Source organism: Falco naumanni, chromosome 4 (genome assembly GCF_017639655.2).
Source record: "Falco naumanni isolate bFalNau1 chromosome 4, bFalNau1.pat, whole genome shotgun sequence".
NCBI lineage: Eukaryota > Metazoa > Chordata > Aves > Falconiformes > Falconidae > Falco > Falco naumanni.
In genome coordinates, this window is record NC_054057.1 from 63,340,689 (window position 1) to 63,361,877 (window position 21,189).

At 38.9% G+C, this 21,189-nt stretch overlaps 1 protein-coding gene across 11 annotated transcripts in view; it reads left to right on the top strand.

Moving 5' to 3' along the window:
* The first annotated feature begins 379 nt into the window (after positions 1 to 379).
* The window catches only part of EPS15L1 (epidermal growth factor receptor pathway substrate 15 like 1), a 47,093-nt gene continuing 26,283 nt past the window's right edge, over positions 380 to 21,189 (top strand). For 4 of the 11 annotated variants that reach the window (XR_005827265.1, XM_040589107.1, XM_040589116.1 and 1 more), the window contains exons 1-21: positions 380 to 482; positions 3,292 to 3,369; positions 5,498 to 5,539; positions 5,768 to 5,857; positions 6,217 to 6,264; positions 6,976 to 7,071; positions 7,685 to 7,747; positions 8,686 to 8,811; positions 10,376 to 10,435; positions 10,767 to 11,003; positions 11,619 to 11,776; positions 12,245 to 12,401; positions 13,143 to 13,205; positions 14,760 to 14,845; positions 15,238 to 15,310; positions 15,852 to 16,013; positions 16,765 to 16,962; positions 17,234 to 17,398; positions 19,443 to 19,569; positions 19,691 to 19,741; positions 20,125 to 20,261. Coding sequence is in view for 10 of the 11 variants with exons in the window: in XM_040589107.1 (XP_040445041.1) it covers positions 453 to 482; positions 3,292 to 3,369; positions 5,498 to 5,539; positions 5,768 to 5,857; positions 6,217 to 6,264; positions 6,976 to 7,071; positions 7,685 to 7,747; positions 8,686 to 8,811; positions 10,376 to 10,435; positions 10,767 to 11,003; positions 11,619 to 11,776; positions 12,245 to 12,401; positions 13,143 to 13,205; positions 14,760 to 14,845; positions 15,238 to 15,310; positions 15,852 to 16,013; positions 16,765 to 16,962; positions 17,234 to 17,398; positions 19,443 to 19,569; positions 19,691 to 19,741; positions 20,125 to 20,261 (2,247 nt within the window). In the remaining variant the exon portion in view is untranslated. Of the gene's footprint in view, positions 483 to 3,291; positions 3,370 to 5,497; positions 5,540 to 5,767; positions 5,858 to 6,216; positions 6,265 to 6,975; positions 7,072 to 7,684; positions 7,748 to 8,685; positions 8,812 to 10,375; positions 10,436 to 10,766; positions 11,004 to 11,618; positions 11,777 to 12,244; positions 12,402 to 13,142; positions 13,206 to 14,759; positions 14,846 to 15,237; positions 15,311 to 15,851; positions 16,014 to 16,764; positions 16,963 to 17,233; positions 17,399 to 19,442; positions 19,570 to 19,690; positions 19,742 to 20,124; positions 20,262 to 21,189 lie in introns of those variants that run through there. The other 7 variants (XM_040589108.1, XM_040589111.1, XM_040589109.1 and 4 more) reach the window with 7 other exon arrangements.

The window sequence follows — 21,189 nt, forward strand, 5'->3', positions numbered from 1 at the left end:
ATCCAGCTTTCTCCCGGTTAAAAGGTCGATCGGTGGTGCCTCGATTGAGTTACCTGTAAGAACATTCCCCAGGGCAGCTGCAGTCAGCCATAGCCCTACTTTATCCCCGCCGTAGGTGGGTCCCCGCCAGCCTCGCCCGAGGCGGCGGGAGGAGAGCCGTGCCCGGCAGCAGAGAGGCTGCGGGACGCAGGGGCTGAGCTGCGGCAGGATGGGGCTGCTCGGCAGCCCCAGCTGGCGGCGCCGAGGAACGGCTGCCGGGGACAGATAAGCCGCCACCGTTTCGCTCCTGGATCAACCGCCTCCCCTCAGCTGCCTGGGTGGCCGCCCTGCAGGCCCCGGCGCCGCCCTTCCAGGCCGGGCCCGGCGGTGCCAGGCGCGGCCGGGTCGGTTCCCGCCGCCGCTCGCCCCGCCTTCCCCCCGCCCCGGCCGCTGCTCGAATCAGTGGGAGGAAGATGGCGGCGCTCATCCCTCTTAGCCAGCAGGTAACAACCGGCGGTTGGACCCTGCCGAGGCGGGGGGCGGCTGAGGGGGGCGGCGCGGCCCACCGGGCCCCGGCGGCGGAGCGGCGAAGGGGGCGCGGGCCCTCCCTGCTGCGGGGCCCCCGCTCCCGCCGGCGGGTGCAGCCGGGGCCGGGTCGGCGCTGGGGCATAGGCCCTGCCTCGGCCCGCGGCGGGGAGCAGCTGCTCCGGGGAGGCTCTGCCCTCCGGGAGCAGGCGCTGGCTGCCGGGGGTGGGGGGGTGGGGGGGGCATGAAAGGCTCGGGCGCCCTCCCCGCGTGGAGGCCGCGGGGCTGCCCCCCGGGGTAAGGCAGCAGCCGGGCGGGCGGGTCGGGTCGGAGGCCTGGGGCTGGGACCCGCTCTCTGCTGGGGACGCTGGCTCTGCTCACGGTTCCGCACCCCCCACCCCCCTTTTCCGCGGTGTGATACCCGCCTGTTGCTGTTTGGGTGTCATGACTGTGCTTAATATTCGGGAGGTGCAGGGGCAGCGTGGCCCTGGGCGTGAGTGACTACGGCGAAGGGCTCGGAGTCTGGGGCTGAAAAGGGGCTTTTCCCTCTCTTCAGTAGGAGGATGAGACTTCTGGGGGCGTGGGAGACCCTCAGCCTAGGGCCGCTCCCACACAGGAGGACGGCAACACCCCCCCCCCCCGCCCCGAGGGCCTGTGTTTCGAGCCCTGGTTTACCCTTTGGGAATCCTTCAGTAGATTAGTAGATTTTTGTTGTTATCATCGCTACAAGTTTCTGGATTAATTTCTCACCCAGGTAACTTAAGCAGCGAGGTTGCTCTTTATTCTTTTCAATGCTCCTGTGAAGATAGCCAGTTTACTTATTTCCTTTAAAACAAAAAAGCGACACCACTCCCATATACCTTGAAATTAAAACTGTTTTCTATACTGTGGCTAGGCCAGTCAGGAGTTCAGCACAACTGCTGTTGGTAGTCCGCGTTATTTAAATACATCCATTTCCTTTTAATAACAGGCTTTTATTCGTGATAACTCTGAAAATTTACCCTTCCATTCAACTTATGTGATTCTTGGGTAATACTGTCATTTGCTGTGCGTCTTATTAAGAGCGTGCACTGCTTTTTAGCTTCTGAATAGCAGCAGGAGTCCTGATTAACATCTGTTTAATTAAATTAACATGTTCAGAAACATCTGAAGACGTCCCTGCACATACAAACTATTATTAGAAATTTTCAAGTAATGTAGTGCAAAATACATACGTTAAATAAACTCTGGCCTTTTTCGAGTTTTCTTGTTGTGGAACTTCAGTAGTATGTTGGTAAAAAATGTATGAAGTATTTATCATACTGAAAATCCTTCTGTGGTGTTATTTAAATTCTAGTTGACATTTGGAAGTCTGGCATCAGGGGTATTTTGTATAGCATACTGTGTTGAGGGGAAAAGGGTCACATTCTGTGAAGATCTCAGTTATTTTGACGTTATTATTTTCCAACTAATTCAATAGAAGCATTCCAGTTTTAAAACTTCTTTTTCTATCTTAAACTATCAAGAGTAATCTAGCTGTAATCAGGGCGTTAAACAGAATTTCCCTGGAAATTAGTAAACTTCCTCTTTTAATAGTCTTGATTTCATGATTACTGTAGAGATACATGCTAGTTACAATAAAATGCCAGAAATGGTATTAAAAGGAATAGGAGAGGTTACACGTAATGTTGAAGCATGTTCACTCAGATATAAAATAAGAATATTAATCTGAACGTGTTGGGAGCGATTAACAATATGGCTAATTCAGGCACATGAAAATGTTTAATCATGTTTGTTCTCAGAAATGATATTATGGTTCTATTGTTCCAAGAAGTTACATTTTTATGATGTTTTTGTAAAAGAATTTAGACAAAAGAGAATAGTGTGCAAGCTATTCAATGTTTCAGGTGTCTTTGTTTCAACTGGCTCTGCATAAAAGCAGTCGAAAAGCAAGCATGTAAAATCAGTTCTGGGAGTTAACAACTGAAACTGGATTTATCTTTGATAACTTTATTTTCTTGGCTATTTGATCACCACCTCAGTGGACTTTCTACTGTGCCACACGCGTTTGACCTACAGCTTCTGAACATTATGGAGAGTTATGTTAGAGATACTGGGGCAGCACAGATCGTTTCGTAGCTTAGACTTCTGAAGCAGCAGGATACTCAGCAAGTAGAATAAGGGCAAAGGTAATCTTTCTGGGACAGCAGCAACCTTCTTTTGGCTCTAATCTTTGTGGAACACCTTGGGTTTTCCCCTTTCACGGTACCTATGTTCATCCATCTTACAATGTGGCGAGAGTGGCTGAAAGAAAATTGTGAAACAGGAGGACACCAAGGAAGATAATTCATCTGATCCAGAGTTCTTTGTGGCCCTGAGGTGATCTCAGGAGAGAGGATTGCAAGGACATGGCTTTATTAATTGTTCTGGTGGCAGCAGTTTATGCCTGCCTTTTTCCTAGACCTGCATTAAGGGACATGGAGATGTCTCCGTGTGTGTGTACTGTGTACCACAAATGCAGTGTACCAGATCTGCTGTGAAAGTGCGAGTTCGAGACTTGGAACTTCACAGTTGTACAGGAACTCAACTTAGAGGTCAAACAACAAGGCACCAGGGTTCTGAAGCGTCTGTTTGGCAGACGGTGTAAAGCGTTGGCCATAGATGATGTTTTGGGGAATATAGAGTAGTTAAACTGTAAGTCAAACTGAACTGCTATATTATAGGTTATGTATCCTTTGACCGCTCATCAACTGCAAACTCTTCAAAATGTTTGTCTCTGATTGCTACCATTGACACTGTCTTGTGTAGGTTCTTCATCAGCAGGTATCATCAAATGACAGAATCCTCATGAATGATGGCGATGTAGTCACGTGTGGTGACAGGGAGGTAGGCTATTTTTATCACTTGAGCCCATTTTGTCTGGTCTGCTTCATCACAGAGATGCAGTCATTTAGGTAAATTGGTCAGAGAGGCTTAATCTTTGTAAAATTCTGCAAGGATAGAGAATCGAGTGATGAAGTGTTTTCCAGCAGCACTTGGATGAATATATTGCTGTGGAAGAAACTTCACAGCATTTAAGCACATCACCCTGGATTCCTGCCACCTCTTTCAGGTAAGTTAGCTGTATGTCGTGTCTGACAGTGTCAAATGAGGATGACAAGAATGTCACTGATGGGATGAGATCACTCAGTACTGCTGCTGGAGTGGTTTGCTCTGTGTCTGAACACTCTAGGATACTCACCAAATTAGTTAGCGAAGCTTGTAGTTGTCTTTAGCTAGCTTCTCTGAGCTTTCTGATAAACGAGATACGTAGTTTGCCAGTGGTTGACTAAAACATACTAGATCTTATTCAGAGTTGGATAGACTATTTCCTACTTCCACGTTTCCTCTGAGTGATGTGTTTCCTGCTTTGGACAGGAACACAGTGCTTATCCATGCCAATCATTTACAAGCCAGCAAAAAGATGAGTCTGATTTATGAGTTATGGTTGCAGCTTTCTTCTTCTGAAGTCCTGTCCAGTTTCTGGAAGAGTGAGAACTTCTAGAGGGTACTGATGTTGGAGAATGCAGCGGCTTATTTTGTTGACAGATACAAGTGAAGTAGACATAAGATGCTTAGGAAACTCTTCTGAAAATTTTCTTTTCTGGCCAGGTAGAACTATTGATCTTCAAAGAGTCGTTTGCTTTCATTTGGTTAATCATATTTAGTTATTTTGGATAGCTCCTTAACTTAAGATTTGGCGTGTTTATTGTAAACTTACAGGAGGATTCTCTTTGTGTAAAATAAATTTTCATGCACCATATTGGTCTTTTCTTTCACCACATTTCTGTCTCCCTTCCCCTCAGTGTATGCAGGGCACCCAGAAATCCATGTGGATGAATGACAAGGAAGAAGGCAGTGTTTGGGAGGTGACATACCAGTGATCAGAGTAGTGCAAAGCAATAATTTATCGGGTATCTGACTTGGGTCATTTAGGTGGAGGATTGTTTTCCCAAGCAGGCTTTGAGATGTTTCCACATCTCAGCGTCTCACTCATTAAACTGTGTTTATTGGGTTGTCTTGTTGCTTATTTTTTAAGGCCTTTGACTGCTCTAATGGGGGAATTGTTTGAGACTGGATTGTAGCTGTTTTGCTCTTGGCATTGAGGCTGGGGAATGGTGTGGGGATGTAACCTGTGTGTGGCTAGAACTCGTGTAGCAGTTGTAGGAGACAGGTGAGAAGATGGATGTTGAGGCTTCTGCCTCTTCTGGCATTTCAGTTCCCATTTGCTTGAAATGTCAGCAAGAGGGAAAAGGAATCTGGTTGTTTAGTGTACCAAAAAGGCAGGGCCTACCTTTGTGTCTGCTGCTTTGGTTTAATACAGGGATAACGCCAGGCTGAAATCCTCAAGCAACATTGTCAGGGATTTGTGACACTTGTTAATTAACGGTGTGTTCTGTTCTTTTTTTTCTTTTGTTAATCTGTTTTAGTTTAAGATCCTAGTCCTGAAAACACAAATATGGGCGTATTTTGATACCAGGGCGCTCTGTGTATGTGTGTGTAATATTTTCTGCTGAAAATATTCCATAAGTGCATTTATGGAATAAATATGGGACTGAGGAGGTAGTCAAGTCAGCATTACATTGAAAACTCTGCCTTTGTTACAGAAGTTCTCAAACTGATCTGAAATAATTTGGAAAGTAGTTCAAAGCTGTTCTACAAAACCTTATTACCATATAGTGATGTTATTAAAAGTGCGAGTATAAGTATGAATGCTGGTGAGTAAGGAGTTTTAAGAGGTGACAGTAGTCTGTTGGCTGCAAGATTGGGGGGATCGTTGTTATCTACACTTAGATTTCAGGTATCCAGTTTGGAACACAGCAGATTAACATACCATTTTATATTTTTGGTCTAAGTAATACACAAAGTACCATACGCTGTTTTGTTTGGGGTTTTTTTCTGTATGTCCCTAAAGGTGGGCTAATTGTGATTGCAGTTCATTCTTTGTTTTCCTAACATCTCCCATGTTTTTCAGTTTTCTACTGGGAATCCATTATATGAAACTTACTACAAACAGGTAGGTTCTTCAGACATTTTTTAAAAACAAAGTGCAATTTCATCTTCCTCAAGATTTCCTTCTCATTCCTTTCCCCACTGCAGTGCTAAACTTCTGTAATTCTCTCTGCTGAGTGATAATGCATGCTTGACCTGGACCTTTTTGACCTAGAGACAGGAGACATTTAATTTCTTGACTCTGCTTTCATGACAGACATGTTTCAACTGAATGTGAATTTTTATCTTTCAGGTAGATCCAACATATACAGGGAGAGTCGGGGCAAGTGAAGCTGCGCTGTTTCTTAAAAAATCTGGTCTCTCTGATAGTATCCTTGGAAAAGTAAGTTGAAGGAATTGGGTAATGCAGTAATTATTGGCACACTCGCTTACATGCAGCTGACATTGAGCAGAAGGGGTTTGCAAAAAGGAGTTTGGTGGAATGCAGATCAGATCCACTGAACGTTAGGTTAACCGCAGATCAGTAATAGCTCCAAGGTATTGTTCTGAGTTTCACAGGAATCTAAAAGGAGACTTTGTCTCATGTAACACTTTTGTGTTAACTGGAGAATTAAAGAACGTTGTATGTCATAACTTGACAACTGCAACAAACAGTTCAAGAAGGCATACAATATGGACTGAGTTGAACTGAGTTAAGTTTGATTTTAAAATCACAATTACTTTTATTTTGTATCTCCACAGATATGGGATTTGGCTGACCCAGAGGGTAAGGGATACTTGGATAAACAGGTAAATGAAATGTGCCTGTAGACCTCTTATGTTACCTTCCACAGATTGGCCTTGTTTTAAGAAAACAGTGGTATCAGTAGTATCGGTAGTAGCTATCCTTCAAGCTTTTTTTTTTAAGTTTTCATTTACAAGAGGAGGTGTTTTTTTCTTAGCACTGCTGCTATCCAAGTATATTACTTGGTGAGGCTGCTGGAGAAGTTCAGATCTAATTTTCTGTCTCGCTTGTTTTGTAAATAATCTCTGTGATGTACAGATACATAGTCAATGTCTTGCACAGTTACAAGCTGTGATTTTCTAAGATTTATTTCAGAAGCCTTTGTTGCATGGAAAAAATATAACTAGCATTACTAAAAATAGCTTGGAATATCAAATATCAAGTTACTTGTATATACGGAGGAAATTTTTTTTAACATTAATTTTTAAGAAAAATAGCTAAAATCTAATTAATTACGGGAGAGCCCTTAAAAGAGTTTTGAAGTTTTCTGCTCATGTTATTGTAGAGTTTTTCCTTGAAATCATAGTTTTCAAGAATCATCTTGAAAAGCAGTTGGATAGTTATCACTATGCAGTTAACTGAATGGGGCTATACATCTGTATTTTCTGTACTTTACTGTGTTGCACGTATACAGTGTTACTAAAAATCGTAAATGGGTTATTGGAGACTGATTTCAACTGGTTGCTTTTTTTAATAGAAAACACTATTGTTTCTAGGGTTTCTATGTTGCATTGCGCCTTGTAGCATGTGCACAGAATGGCCATGATGTTAACCTGAGCAGTCTAAACTTGACTGTGCCACCTCCTAAATTTGTAAGTAATATAGAACTATATGTATGTGTTGTATGAGAACTAAGGCTTCAGTTGGAATGCTGGAATAGTTTTCTGTTCCATAAATGTAATGGTTCTGAGACTTCAGGCTGCTGTCAGACTATTACTTAAGACAACTGTGGTCATGGCAGCCATAGTCCTGTCTTCCTGAGCATTATGTACAAGCTCCTTCCTGGACTGCAAAACTGGTACAAGTTTAACTACAGTCAGCTTGTTCAGGAAGCTGATGTGGCTCAACTCTGAATTTATGAAAAAAGAAAAATAACAAAAGATTATTTTGGGGCTAGGTCAACAGGAGTGTGTAGTAAAAGGCATGACTGCAGCTTTGCCTGCAGTAGCTGCTCTGCAACCTCCTTTTGCTTGTTTTAGTTCTGTGTTTGGGTACCTAATGCACTTAATGCCTTTACCAAAGTGCTATAATAGTATAAATCAGTATGGCTTCTTGTTTTATTTGGGTACATGTGCAGCCTTTTATTCAGTGTAGTTAGGCTTCATGTCTATAACCATCTCTTAAAGTGATTAGTAAGGATTAGAGACAGAAGACTGTGTATTTTTGTATAAATACGTATAAATTAAAAATGTCTTTTATTCTTAGCATGACACTAGCAGTCCTTTGCTGATCACACCAACTTCAACAGAGACTCACTGGGCTGTTAGGGTAAGTGTAAAAGACAACACATTCCATCCATTCTTTAGAAGTAAATGTCTTCCTTGTCTGTAATTTTCCCAGTGAGAGAATTTTGTATCAAACATATTTCCCAGTTTGGAAGTCCTCCCTTTCCGATGACAGATCTGTGCACAATAGAGAATATTGAGCTGTAGTTTGAAAAAAGTATTAAACAAGCCTTTGACAACCCCTGGTGTGATGTTTTTAAGACACAATGAATTTTAATCTTCTGCCTGGATTCCTTCCAGAATCCTAGTAGTAGGCACTTTCATGTTTGTATAAAGGAACCCCACTGAGAACAGCAAAGCATTTCACCAAATCCATTCTGAAGTATTAATTTAAAGCTTGAGTTCATATGTTCTAATTGGTATTCAGTGATAACACACAATATATAGCACTGGAAAAAAACAATTTTCGATACATTTGTGGTGATATTTGTATTGAGATGATTTTTGAACACAAACATTTTCCAAAGGGTAGACGTTTAATAAAATAACTTCTAATGCTGATGTTTTGGGGGGGGTGTTTTTTGTACTTTTTTTTAAAGTGCATGTTTTACTTCAAAGTGGGAAGCAAATTATTTGGAAATAATAGTTTTCGATTCTACAGAGTTTGTCAAAGTTTGTTTAAAACCTGGTCAGCAGTGTTTTAATCAGGATGCGTTGTCTTGTTAGAACACTACAGAGACACATCTTGTATGCTGCATGTTAAAATCACTTAGCTATCATAACCTTAGCTTTGAAATTAAACTCCTAAATACAGCTCTGTGGGGTTTACAGTTAAATAACAGCATGGTTGGCACTTGCAAGAAAGCTTGGAAATTTACTATGAATATATTACTGACCAGTCTTTATTTCTTGCAAGATCTCATTTTCAACACTCACACAGGCACACTTTTTTACTTATTCAGGCTATTTCTTACCAACTAGGTGGAAGAAAAAGCAAAGTTTGATGGTATTTTTGAAAGCCTTTTGCCAGTAAATGGTTTACTTTCAGGAGACAAAGTAAAACCAGTACTGATGAATTCAAAGCTACCTCTTGATATCCTAGGAAGGGTAAGTATGTTGTTTAGTTTTAGCCATTCTCTATTTAGCTTCTTGTAGTTGCAGTGTTAAATATTTAAATGTAACTTAACAACATAGATCAGTTTTTGGCTGAGGTTTTAGATTGAGTGCATGTTGTAAAGCAGGAACATTAAGTGCACTCTGAAGTCTTCCACTTAGAGGTAAGAATAATAGTAGTAATTTGGGCCCTAGAGTAGATTGACTTCATTATCTCTGTATTCATTTTAAGAGCTGAAAATTTTGATTTTGATTGTTTAAAAACAAGAAAAAGCTCTCCTAAACCACAATAGCTTTTATAACATTATATTCTGCTGTTTTGTCATTTTTCCAAATACAAGTTATTAGACATACCATTAAATCTATGCACTGTTTGTGCAAGAGAACACTTTAAAACATCCTAATTTATAGTAGCTGTCAAATTGTCGTGTATTTCTTTTCATGTATATTTATAAATACTTCGGAGATATGAGCTTAATGCATCCATTGCATATTTGCAAGGGAAGCAAACCTTAAATTATTTTTCTGCTTCCATTTAAAATAACGTATTCTTTAATGTTTTGCATATTGCTGGGACTGAGAATGAATACATTCTAGATAAGAGATGTATCTGCATTACATACTTTCATCTCTTTAGGAAGAACTGCCTCTTTCTCTATGTTATCTAAAAAATTTAAGTATGACTTGTTTTAATTCTGTGCTTGAATATTGTAAAGTACTCTGTCTTGAAAGGCTTTTTATTTTGTCTTGTTATTGTCATGACAGAAACTTGAGAAGGTTTTTCTTGTTTCAGAAAGGTTTGCAGACAGGATAGGGTACTGAGGAAAAGGCAAAGGACTCATCAGCTAGCTTGAATTTGTACAGGGGTCCAGTGATAAAGCTGGGAGTAGAGTTCAGATGATTGAGCTTCCATCTTAGCTTTCCATTTGCTCTGCTCTGCAGTCTCCTAGTCCTATTGCTGATTAAATGGTGCTAGCTGATGGCTGAATATTAGAGTACACAAAGTCTTTTATCCTTCTAAATCTCCTGCAAGTTTTGTTGACTGCACCTGACCTAATGATGAACTGAAATTGATAGATGCCTAAATTCTGTCCTATGGAAAATTTGGGGGGGTGGATGTATTTTTTTGACTAAAAATTAAAACTAGAAATCTAAGAATGGAATGCAAATTAGAAATTTACTGACTTTTCTAAAACATTTTAACTTTCTTCTAAGACAAATTTGGACAATCAGGTAGCCCGTACCCTCCACACAATTCTGAAGGCCACCTTGGGATGTTTTTAGTCAGGTTGATGACTCCATAACTGCAAAATAGAAAGATGAAAAAACCTGCCTGTGTTGTGTCCAGAGTATGTTAGAGCCAGTGTTGATTCACATTGCCAGAAAACTCTAATCCAGTCTGTTTCATCAGAGAATGTTTAGCTAGGTCTAATGTAACTAATACAATCTTCTCAAAAAGGAGTCTTTAGAGAGCATGCTTAATATGATGGTGATTAACATAAAAAGCACAAAATTTAACTTGTTCTCCAAATCATTGTGTTTGTCATAATTGCTGTAGGTCTGGGATCTCAGTGATATTGATAAAGATGGTCACCTGGACAAGGATGAATTTGCTGTGGTAGGTTGCTTTAAATTCTCAGTTCACAGTGTGTCTTCTAGATCAAATCACTATTTTTTCTGAAGAGCTTTGCAGCTTTCTCTGCTACAGTCGCCTGTTCTAATCTAAATTATTCACATGGTTCTATTAAATGATCTCTCTCAAATCCATCTACTGACTCTTGGCTGTCATCAAGATTAAACTTTTTGGAATTACTTTCATAATTATCTGCTCTGCTTTACATCTCTAATCTTACTGTCTTTGTTTTACTAATATGTGAATGACTGACACTGGAAAATCGTGTTGCTTTTTCTTCTAATTATTAATGGTATCTGACCTTTTGCCTTTGCAGGCAATGCATTTGGTGTATAGAGCTCTTGAGAAGGAGCCAGTTCCTTCACTATTACCCCCTTCTCTCATACCACCTTCTAAAAGAAAGAAGACACCTGTCTTTCCTGGTGCAGTTCCTGTTCTCCCTGCAAGTCCTCCACCAAAAGACAGCCTCCGTTCTACCCCATCTCATGGTAGTGTCAACAGTCTGAACAGCACAGGGAGTTTGTCTCCTAAGCACAGCATCAAACAAGCACAGGTACAAATCTTTTTTTCTCTGCTCCCACCCCCCCCCACCCCCCTGCTTTTTTGTTTTGTATCAGTAAACTGCAGGAAAAAATAAAACTGCTTTTTGATTTCTGCTTCATGTGAGCACTTTCTGAAAATGTGTGTGTTGTTAGATGATTTGGGTGGAGGGAATGAAGTCAGAATGGTAAGACTTGAAAGAACAGAAGAAGAGTGAATTTTAGTCAGTGACCATGAGGTAGCAAATCTTATGGGGAATCTTCACTTTTCTTAGAAAGTGAAACCATAAAAATGTTTTATTCATGTATCTGCTTTAATACCAAAGAAATAATTAATCTACCTTCTAAAGCTTCTGTATTACTAGCATGAGGACTTAGTATGGCCACTTGGGTCCATATTTCCAAAGAATGAATTCTTTTCAACTAGTGAATAGCTGTTTATCAGTATTTATAATTCAGATAAAAAGTATTAAGCTAAAACATTCATGGGAAAAGGGGAGATACCTAGTTAACAAACAGATTTGATTGTGCAAGATGTTCAGTGCATGCATCTGAATAATGTCGTATATACTCAGTGTATTGATAAAGACTGTTTATCTTCCTTTGAAACACGAAACTTTGTTTTACAGCCATCTGTGAATTGGGTAGTGCCAATGTCTGAAAAAGTGCGATACGATGAAATTTTCTTAAAAACAGACACAGACATGGATGGTTTTGTGAGTGGCCAAGAAGTTAAGGACATTTTTATGCATTCAGGTCTGTCTCAGAATCTCCTAGCACATATATGGTAAGAATTCCCTAGCAGCTGTATTTTTGTAACTTGCTGATCTGGGAAGTCAGATTATCCAGCCAGAACTGTGATCCTAACATTAAAAACAAACCAAAAAAAACCCAACCGCAAACCCAACCTCTTTTACTTGTCCTATTTGCTGCACTACAATGTGTAGGCTGTATGGAAAAAGAAGGGAAAAATAAATACTTGCTTTGCTTTTCTGGGAAAGGGATATAGGTCAGTCTGAATTGCAGTTGTTTTTTTTAAGTTTTAGTGCTCTAAATATTTTCTCAGAGTATCGATCTTCTATTCAGTTAAATATGTCTAATAAAATACTGCTCTGTTTATGGAACTCTTTCACTAGAATAAGCAAGCTCTGATGAGTCTGAATCAAAAGAAAATTGCATGCATGTGTGTATTTCAGGCCTTGGTCAAGGAGAAATAAGCTTTCCTTGTTTATAAGTGTGATCTATTTTTTACCAGGGCTTTGGCAGACACAAGACAGATGGGAAAGCTAAGCAAAGATCAGTTTGCACTAGCAATGTATCTCATACAACAGAAGGTCAGTAAAGGGATTGATCCTCCACAAACATTGTCCCCCGATATGATCCCTCCCACAGAGAGGAACACTCCTATACAGGTAAGTCATTGATTATTTGTAGATAATACTGAGCTTTGAAAGGAATGGGCTTTGAGTATTAATTGTGTACTTTACTTTTTTTTGGTAAATTGGTAAAGAATTGCCAGTTATTTTTTTCTTATCTCCTCTTACAAAATTCTTTAACATTTGGAAATATAAATAATTTTTTAACAACACAGGACAGTAAGTAAAGGAAAACGCATAGAATATTCCATAAATAAAGGAATAACCACACTGTGAAAAGTCTAGCATGAAAAACACTCCTTTGTTACAGAGAAGGTTGGTAGTTTTTTTTAACTACAGGGAGTTGTTAAAAGCTGGTTTAGTAGCCTGTCCCTGACTCTGATCAGTACCAAATTCCTCCCAAGAAAATGTAAAATTTTTTTGATGGCTGGATGAAGAGTGATGACTTCCTAGGTTCTGGGAATTGGTGGTTGATTCATCCCACGTAGCATGACAGTCCATAGTCCTGTATCCATCACTGTTAATATAATTTTACTGGAGCAGTTAATTTTTTACTGAACCCTGCTTTGTTCCTTTTCTCAGTAGTGTGTTAGTGGATTTCTGAAAATTAAATATACTTCTGTCATGTTAACATATTAATCTTTTCTATAAATGATATAGTATTTTCCCTTATATTTTTTATTTCCCTAACCAGAAGGCTTTTGAGCATTAAATATATTTTAGTTGTTGCTGTTGCTCTGGTCCTTTTAAGGTTTTTCCTATATCCTTTTTCTATAGACTTTGTCAGGTTACTTGACCTCTGTAGGAACTGAGATCTCAGCACTAACAGAAATGCGTCGTGTGAGTAATTGTAACATCCAAAAGAATGCAAATTCATTTATGTATGCTACTTGTAACTTTTTAAAAGTTTTTATTTCTACACCTTCTCCTGTTCATTTGCTCTTGTTTTCTGTGACAGTTGTTCTTGGCATGATGATAATGTCACAGTAGTGTGAAGTTACCAGTGTTGGCTCTTGACCTGGTGATACTGCTTTCTTCAACAATTTGAGATACGTTGGTCTGTCAAGAAGTTTTGACAGGCAACTCAGCGTTGGCATATTAAACTTACTCATGTACCAGTTCCCTGAAGCTGTGGGCAATAAATTTACATTGGTGCAAGAGCTTTAAGCTTCTCATTACTTTCAGTTCATTGTATCTTTTTTTTTCATATACTGTGTTTTTAGCTGAATATAACATGAAATAAACTGTATGCTACTGTGGACATAAAAGAGTAGTTTTCTGTTGCTGCGGAACAAAGATGTGTATTATCCTAACCAATGCAGCAGCTCACTTTAACATTTCATAATCATAGTGGGTAACACCTTATTACGACCCTGTACAGCATACAGTACAGATTTCTCAGAAAATCTCTAGCTGATCTGAAAAGATAGAAGTGATATTAGAAGCTTTTGATTTGCTAGATTGAATAATTAGTCTGGATTGTTGTTTATGATTACTTAATGGCATATTAACAAAAGAAATGCTCACCCAGAAGTGAGGACTTAATTAAATTATTTAAACTGTATATTCACCTATTGTTTCCTAAAAAAGAGTCACGTTTTACTGTGCTATCTGTTTGTGGTTTGTTGGTTGGGTTCTTGGGTTTTTTTTTGTATTGGATAAAGCCAAACTTTCTGTGGTTATCACAGCAATCTCAAAGTGAGCAAAGCAAGCAAACTGTACTTTATTCTTTTTTAAATGCTATTTAAAAGTGATAGGTCTCCTGATTTGTCATACTAGCCGTGAGTTCAGTGTTGCAGTTTTTGCTCATTTGCAGTGATTTTTTTTTTTTCAGAGAACTAGTAATCTGTTTTATAATACTGACAAAATTTGTACCAAAGGCTGAGATCCTTTCTTAAAAACTTCTAATGACAATTTTCTTGTCTAAAAGCAAGGGCTACCCTCTGCATCTTCCCTGATCTACACCTGAATGGCTTAGAAATGACCTGCAGGAAATTGGATATAATTGCAGAAATTGGCATTAATTTGTGGCAGGGCTCAAGAAGACTGAAATCACAGTCTGATTTCATTAAATTCCCTGAAGCTTTGCTACTGACTACAGAAGAGGTGTTCTTTTAGGTTTTGAATTTTAATTCCGCCATTGCCTGCAGTTTATTTGTTGACATTGTGCATGTCCTTTAACCGCTGTGTATTTTAACTATCCCATCTCTTCAATGGCATAGAGAAAATTTTCCTGTGTCACTGGCAGAATTGTGTGGCATGCTCAGAGGTTGCTGCATGATATGTTGATGTCTCCCTTAGAATTTTGCAAATACATATAACGAGGATTGTGTCCACCTTTGTTACATCTTCTGTTACAATTTGCATGTTAATAGACAGTTTCATTCTTAACAGGATAGTTCAAGTTCCGTTGGATCAGGAGAATTCACAGGTGTGAAGGAACTGGATGATATTAGTCAAGAAATTGCACAGCTGCAGAGGTAATAGTTGTGGACAATTAAAAAAAATATTGGAGTAGGAGATCCAATTAAGTAGATAGTACTTAATGTCCCTTACTTTTTGTTTTCTTGTAGTCAGTTTATCATTACTTGTCACTGAAGTTGGTGGCAAACATCCCAATGATACCCTACAGTTAGCCAGTTACGTAAAGCCAGCCTGGATTCTACCGGATGACTTCAGAAGATTATGGAACAGATAGTATCTTTTGTGGAGTAATTGATTTGTGTACACGTTACTCCTTTGAAGAATATGTTAGGATATGGGTTAGCATTTTTGGCTGCATGGTGTTTCCAAAATAATATTTAATTGATTTTTGCATGTGTGTTGTATAGTTTTAACTAATCATGAATACATGTGCTTGTTTATCTTGCAGGGAAAAATATTCACTAGAGCAGGACATTAGGGAAAAGGAAGAATCAATCAGACAGAAAACCAACGAAGTCCAGGTAAAAACTCTTTTTATCATTATTAGTTCTCATTTTAATCTAAAGTAATATACAAGGAATTAAGCATTCTTTCTTCTATCTTTCCTAATGTCGCTTCTTTCCTCATCTTGCTTCTTTCCTCCTTTCACGGGATTTTCCTCTAACTTACAGAAAGGTCTTTATTTTTCTGTTCTCCATCAGAAATATTTTCTTCTGATGCTGGTTAATACAAACAGAAGATGGTATGTGAACAGTTTAAATGTCTTTTTTGTTAGTTCTTGGCTAACACTAATTTAAGAAAACATTGTTCAAAGAGTATTAGTTTTGATAATTAGGATAGCTCAATTACATGTGCTCTGTGTCCCAGTCTCTCCATCTCCTGGGCACTGATTTGTTTCCTGATGTCTCATGCAAGTTCCTGCATAAACAAAATGTATGCATGCAGGGAGTAGCCTGTATGACTTCAAAAATCTTTTGGATATTGCTAGGCTGTTCATCTGTGGTAATCATTCCTGTAAGACCACAGCTAAATGTAAGTTACAAACTGTGGAATTTTCCTCAGGAGCTGCAAAATGATTTAGACAGGGAGACGAGTAACTTGCAAGAGCTAGAGGCTCAGAAACAAGATGCACAAGACCGCCTGGATGAAATGGACCAGCAGAAAGCCAAACTGAAAGATATGCTGAATGATGTAAGGCAGAAATGCCAGGAAGAAACACAGGTGGTGAGTGTATGTTAATTCTGGATGTGCTCAAGAGTATTGTGTCTTTTGTTGAAGGAAATGCTCTTTATTTAATGAATAAGCTTGCTTTGTTTATTCATTTTTACCATAAATAGCAATTTCCACACAAATACAGAGGTCAAGAAAGGATTTTGCTAACCTGAATAGCTTTCATAATGGTCATATATGGGGGGTTGAACCAGGTGATTTCCAGGAGTCCTTTTCTACATAGTTAGTGCATATTTTGATCACTGTGAACCTCCTAGCTATTCTGAATAAAGTGGGTTTTCAGGGAGATACAGTTGCCAATGTAGCTAGCACGTTGCCTTAACGTAGAAACTCGATGTGTAAGGTCATGTAGGAAAGTGTATAAGGTAAGTCACATGTAACTGTGTAGTTTTAACTCTGATAAGAGTTAAAAATCAACTTTATAATACTTGATGAATGTTTGAATGGAAAAGGAGCCAAGTTATGAAAACTACTTTTACCTTTAAAATCATTACCTCTATAATTAGTATTTCTGTGATTTAAAATACTAGTATTACTTGGGTTTATTGATGTCCGATGTGCTTTCATCAAGGATTTTGTGTACCATCGTATGAAGAAGCGTGCAGTTCTTCATATTAAGTTCTTGTTATCTTACTTCACAGTTGATAGGTTGCTTTACAACTTTATATTATTTATTATAAATTCATAATCTACTGAGTTGCATTTATTTTAAATTTCACTCTGATTTTTTTAACTTTTGTTTCAGATTTCATCACTAAAAATGCAGATTCAATCTCAGGAATCAGATTTAAAATTACAGGAAGATGACCTTAATAGAGCAAAAGCAGAGCTGAATCGTCTCCAGCAAGAAGAGACTCAGCTAGAGCAGAGTATCCAGGCTGGAAAAGTGCAACTTGAAACAATAATCAAATCTTTAAAATCAACACAGGAAGAAATAAACCAGGTATTTGCTGTAGTTCATACAACTTCTTTTTTTGCTTCTTGAAAGGCTAAGAGTTGAACATCACCTAGAAATGTTATTTTTCAGAAGGGGGGGTAGGGAAACGGCTCATCTAATTGTTTGACTGGTGCTTAGTAGGTTAATTCCCAGTTTGTCAGGTGAAGTTCAGCTCGGGGCAGGGGAATGCAGCTGCCTACCAACCATGTTTAACAGCAATGCAGGAATGACAGTGTTACTGAATGTGTAACTTACTAAAGCATTTTTCTGTGTTTAGGCAAGAAGTAAACTTTCTCAACTTCAAGAGAGTCATCAAGAAGTCAATAAGAATATAGAAGAATATAATGAGGCTCTCAATGGGATTCATGGTGGTAGTCTGACAAATTTAGCAGACATAAGTGAAGGCCTTGGGCAGATGGAAAGAAGTAATTATGGAGCTACGGTAAAAAAAAACACCTGTTTTTTAGTGTATTTTACAGTCATTAGGTTTGTGACTTGCACCTAATCTGAAATAATTACTATGTTTGTTTAGTTGGCTGTTGGTACATTAGCAAATATTGTGTCCCTGCGAAGGAGCAATCTCCAGTGCAAGGCAGGGCAAAAATGTTAATGCCAGTGGAAAGCCTAATTTTTAAGCTTTGGGTTAGGCCTTGGCTAGGATTTTGTGCCTGTGTAAACTGTAACAGTATGGGCATGTAAGCAAACTGTAATTATAGAAAGGAAGAGGTAATGTTCTCTCCTGATTTGTAACCTGTCACACCTTTAGTCTTAGCAGGTAGGACTTATTTCCTATTCAGGTGTTCTGCTTTTTTCTTGCATGTTCTCCAGTTTACCAAGGTGATGCCTTCTCTTGCTGTGAACTTCCCTTTAATCATGTATTTCTTTCTTATTTCCAAAAGAAGCTGTACAAATGTCTCCTTTGCAGTGAGCTATGTTTATTACTCATTTCAGTAACAAACATATTCCCTTCCCAAAATACATGTAGTTCTCTTCTGCTTAAGCAATTCTAGCATATTTTATCTCATTTATTATATTTTCTTTTAATCAGTATTTTTGCCAATTCATAAGATCTGTCAGGTTCTTAAAGACTTTTCCAGTCAATTTCTTTTGAGTATCTGTTGTTGATTTGGATATTTAACAATACGCTAAATCACAAGATTTTTATTATTTATTTTTTTTAGTCTGATTCTTTGCTTAAATATACAAGTTGCATACTTGCTTGATTCTACTTGCACATATACTTGGTGCTTCCTCACTAGGGAAATATATTTTCCAGGTCCTCATAAGCACAGTATTTGCTATGGATTTAGTATGAAGTTAAATATGTCATGTATAGTGTATTAATAAATATTAATCAGGCATAATACCTTTATGCCCTGCTGTACACTTTCTCTGTAAAAACAAAATGCTCAGAAGAAAAGTGTAGATTAAAACCAACAATACATTGAGATATGTGGTCTTAAAACACTTTAGTTTCTGTGCTTGCATGGCTTGCATAAACTTTGTTTTATTTCCAGTGGAAACTTCCAGATGCTTCTCTTGCAAAACCTAAGAATGACTTACTGGAAGAAAACTCCAGTATATGTTCATAGTAAATTTTTTAAACCATTGTGGCCCTTTCCTGTTTCTTAATTCTTCCTTCCTCTTTTTCCTCTCCCCACCTTCCTCCCTGCTGTTCTGGGAAGTATTAAGACTTCTTCATTTGCATCTTGTAAAAGGGCAAAAGAAATCCGGTACCTTTCTAGTGTTGGAGTTATTAGATACTTGCTATGTTAGAATTGAATGGCTTTGATTGTCAGTGGAGCCCTGTTGTACATGTGCTGTATGCACATATGGCTGCTGTGGCAAGGACTGGTTTCATTGATAGGGACCCAAAACAGACGAAGGACAGGGAGGGGTATCATAGTTTGACAAAGCTGTAGGTTGGCCTCTGCTGACAAACCTCTCTATCGTCAAAATGTGGGGGTGACATTCTACCTGCTGCGTAGTGCTTTGTAATGTGAAATCAGTACTTGGAGCTTCAAGCTCAAGAATGAGTTAACAAGAAGCAATCTTGAGTATGACTGCTGAGTACTGATTTTTTGTATTTGTAGTCCACAAACGATTTGTGTATCCTTTCCTTTTAAATAACAGTCTTACCTGAATCTGAGCTGTAAAATAACTGGGAGAGAAGAATTTTTTGATAGTGTGATGGTTGGGCGTTTGGTTTGCTTTTGTTATTTAAGTATTTGAGGACTGAATGTATTAATATGAGAAACAGTTTAATCTTTTATTGTTGTATGTATTCTGTGTTAGCCTTGGGCTACGTATTTCTTTTTACTGTGTGATTGCTTCTGCTTGGAAGCCACGTACTCAGAAAGTTCTTTAGGAAGCAATTTTTAAGATCATTAAACAGGAGCCAGGATACCGTAGAATTTCTGCTAAATGGGTAACTGAGTTTTTTAATCATGGTAAGTTGCTGTAAAGATTTTCCTCTTAATTTTTAGGATGATCCATTTAAGAATAAAGCCTTGATGTTTACCAATAATTCACAAGAATTGCATACAGACCCATTCCAGTCAGAAGATCCTTTCAAATCTGATCCATTTAAGGGAGCAGACCCTTTCAAAGGCAGTAAGTGATGAATGGCTTACCTGAGACCTTGAAGACCAATTGTTGAGTAAATGATGTTTTCACAAATTTTATCATCTTGTTAAATAGTGGATAAACCAAATTATTTTTCTGTTCTGCATAGGTGATCCATTCCAGCATGATCCTTTTGCAGATCAACCACCTGCTCCAGCAGGTAATAGCCCTTTTGATGACAGGACAGATGTGATAGAAACAGTTTGTAGCCAAACACAAAGATTCCCAGGGTTGCCCTGGATTCAGATTCTTGGTTTGCATGTGGGACTGTAGAAACCTGACAGGGTGTGCATTCAGGTTCAATATGTTAATAACATGCATATAACTCTTTATTAAGTCCATAACCTTAATATAAACATGTACTTGTTCAGACTTAGTAAATACCTTGTTTAGAGAGGTATCTGGAATTTAATCTGATTTACCAAATCGGTGTGTGTGTTTTGTAAGAAAAATTGCATCATTGAGTATTAGGTCAAACATGGAATGGTTCATTATGGACTCTATAGATGCTACATTCTGTTTACCTTTTAATATTCCTCCTAGATCCATTTGGAGGTGATCCATTTAAGGAAAGTGACCCATTTTGTACTTCTGCCCCTGAGGATTTCTTCAAGAAACAGGTGAAGAGTGACCCATTTACCTCAGATCCATTCACAAAACCCCCTGCTTTACCCTCAAAGGTCAGTAATTCTTAAATCTACACGTAATAGATTTCTTTACTATTGACAAGCTTATTGTCTGAAAGCTAGAAGGAACAAAATATCACTAAATGATTTTTTTCGAGCTGGTGGAGCACCATTATTTTTATTCTTAAAATTTCAGTATGGATTAAGGCAGGGGTCCTCAAACTACGGCCGCGGGCTGGATATGGCCCCCCAGGGTCCTCAATCTGGCCCCCAGTATTTACAGAACTCCCCTGCCCCTGCCCCCCACCGGGGGTTGTGGGGGGAAACCAAGCAGCCGCAGATGACTGCCTGCCACTTCATCCGTGCGCCGGCCCCCTGCTTAAAAAGTTTGAGGACCCCTGGATTAAGGCAATCAGCAGTTTGTTCTTTTTAGTTCCGTGATAATGATCTATATTCACCTTGAAGATGGAGTTAGGTGGATTTTTCCCCACCACCACCCTCTGTTGGGAATTTCAAGCCACCAGCACCCACTCATTCACATTATTACCTCCATTCCATCGATGTTTCTATTTATGCGGTCACGTAGTGAATTGGATCAAGGAACTGATGTGGTTAAAGGATTACTGAGCCACCAACAGACAATAGAGCCAACACAGCGGAAGGACTGCACAGAACACGTTTGTCAAATGTATAGTCACAGTTCTTTAAGCTGTCCTTACGTGTATGTGTGTGTGTGTTTTCTGGGGGTAGGGTATGAATTTTTTGTCTTGTTTTTTAGTTAATCCTTTCCCTCACCCTTATGGCATTCATTGACTTTTGCCAACCAGATGTTGAAACAATATTACAGTATCAGTCAGTAGGAGGTTAGTTTGTCTTGCAGTATAGGTTTGTACTTAGGTAACAGCAGACTTTTCAAACCAAAGAGCAACTGTAAACACCACCTTTTTTTTTTGTTTGTTTTTTTTTAAAGTGATATACAGAC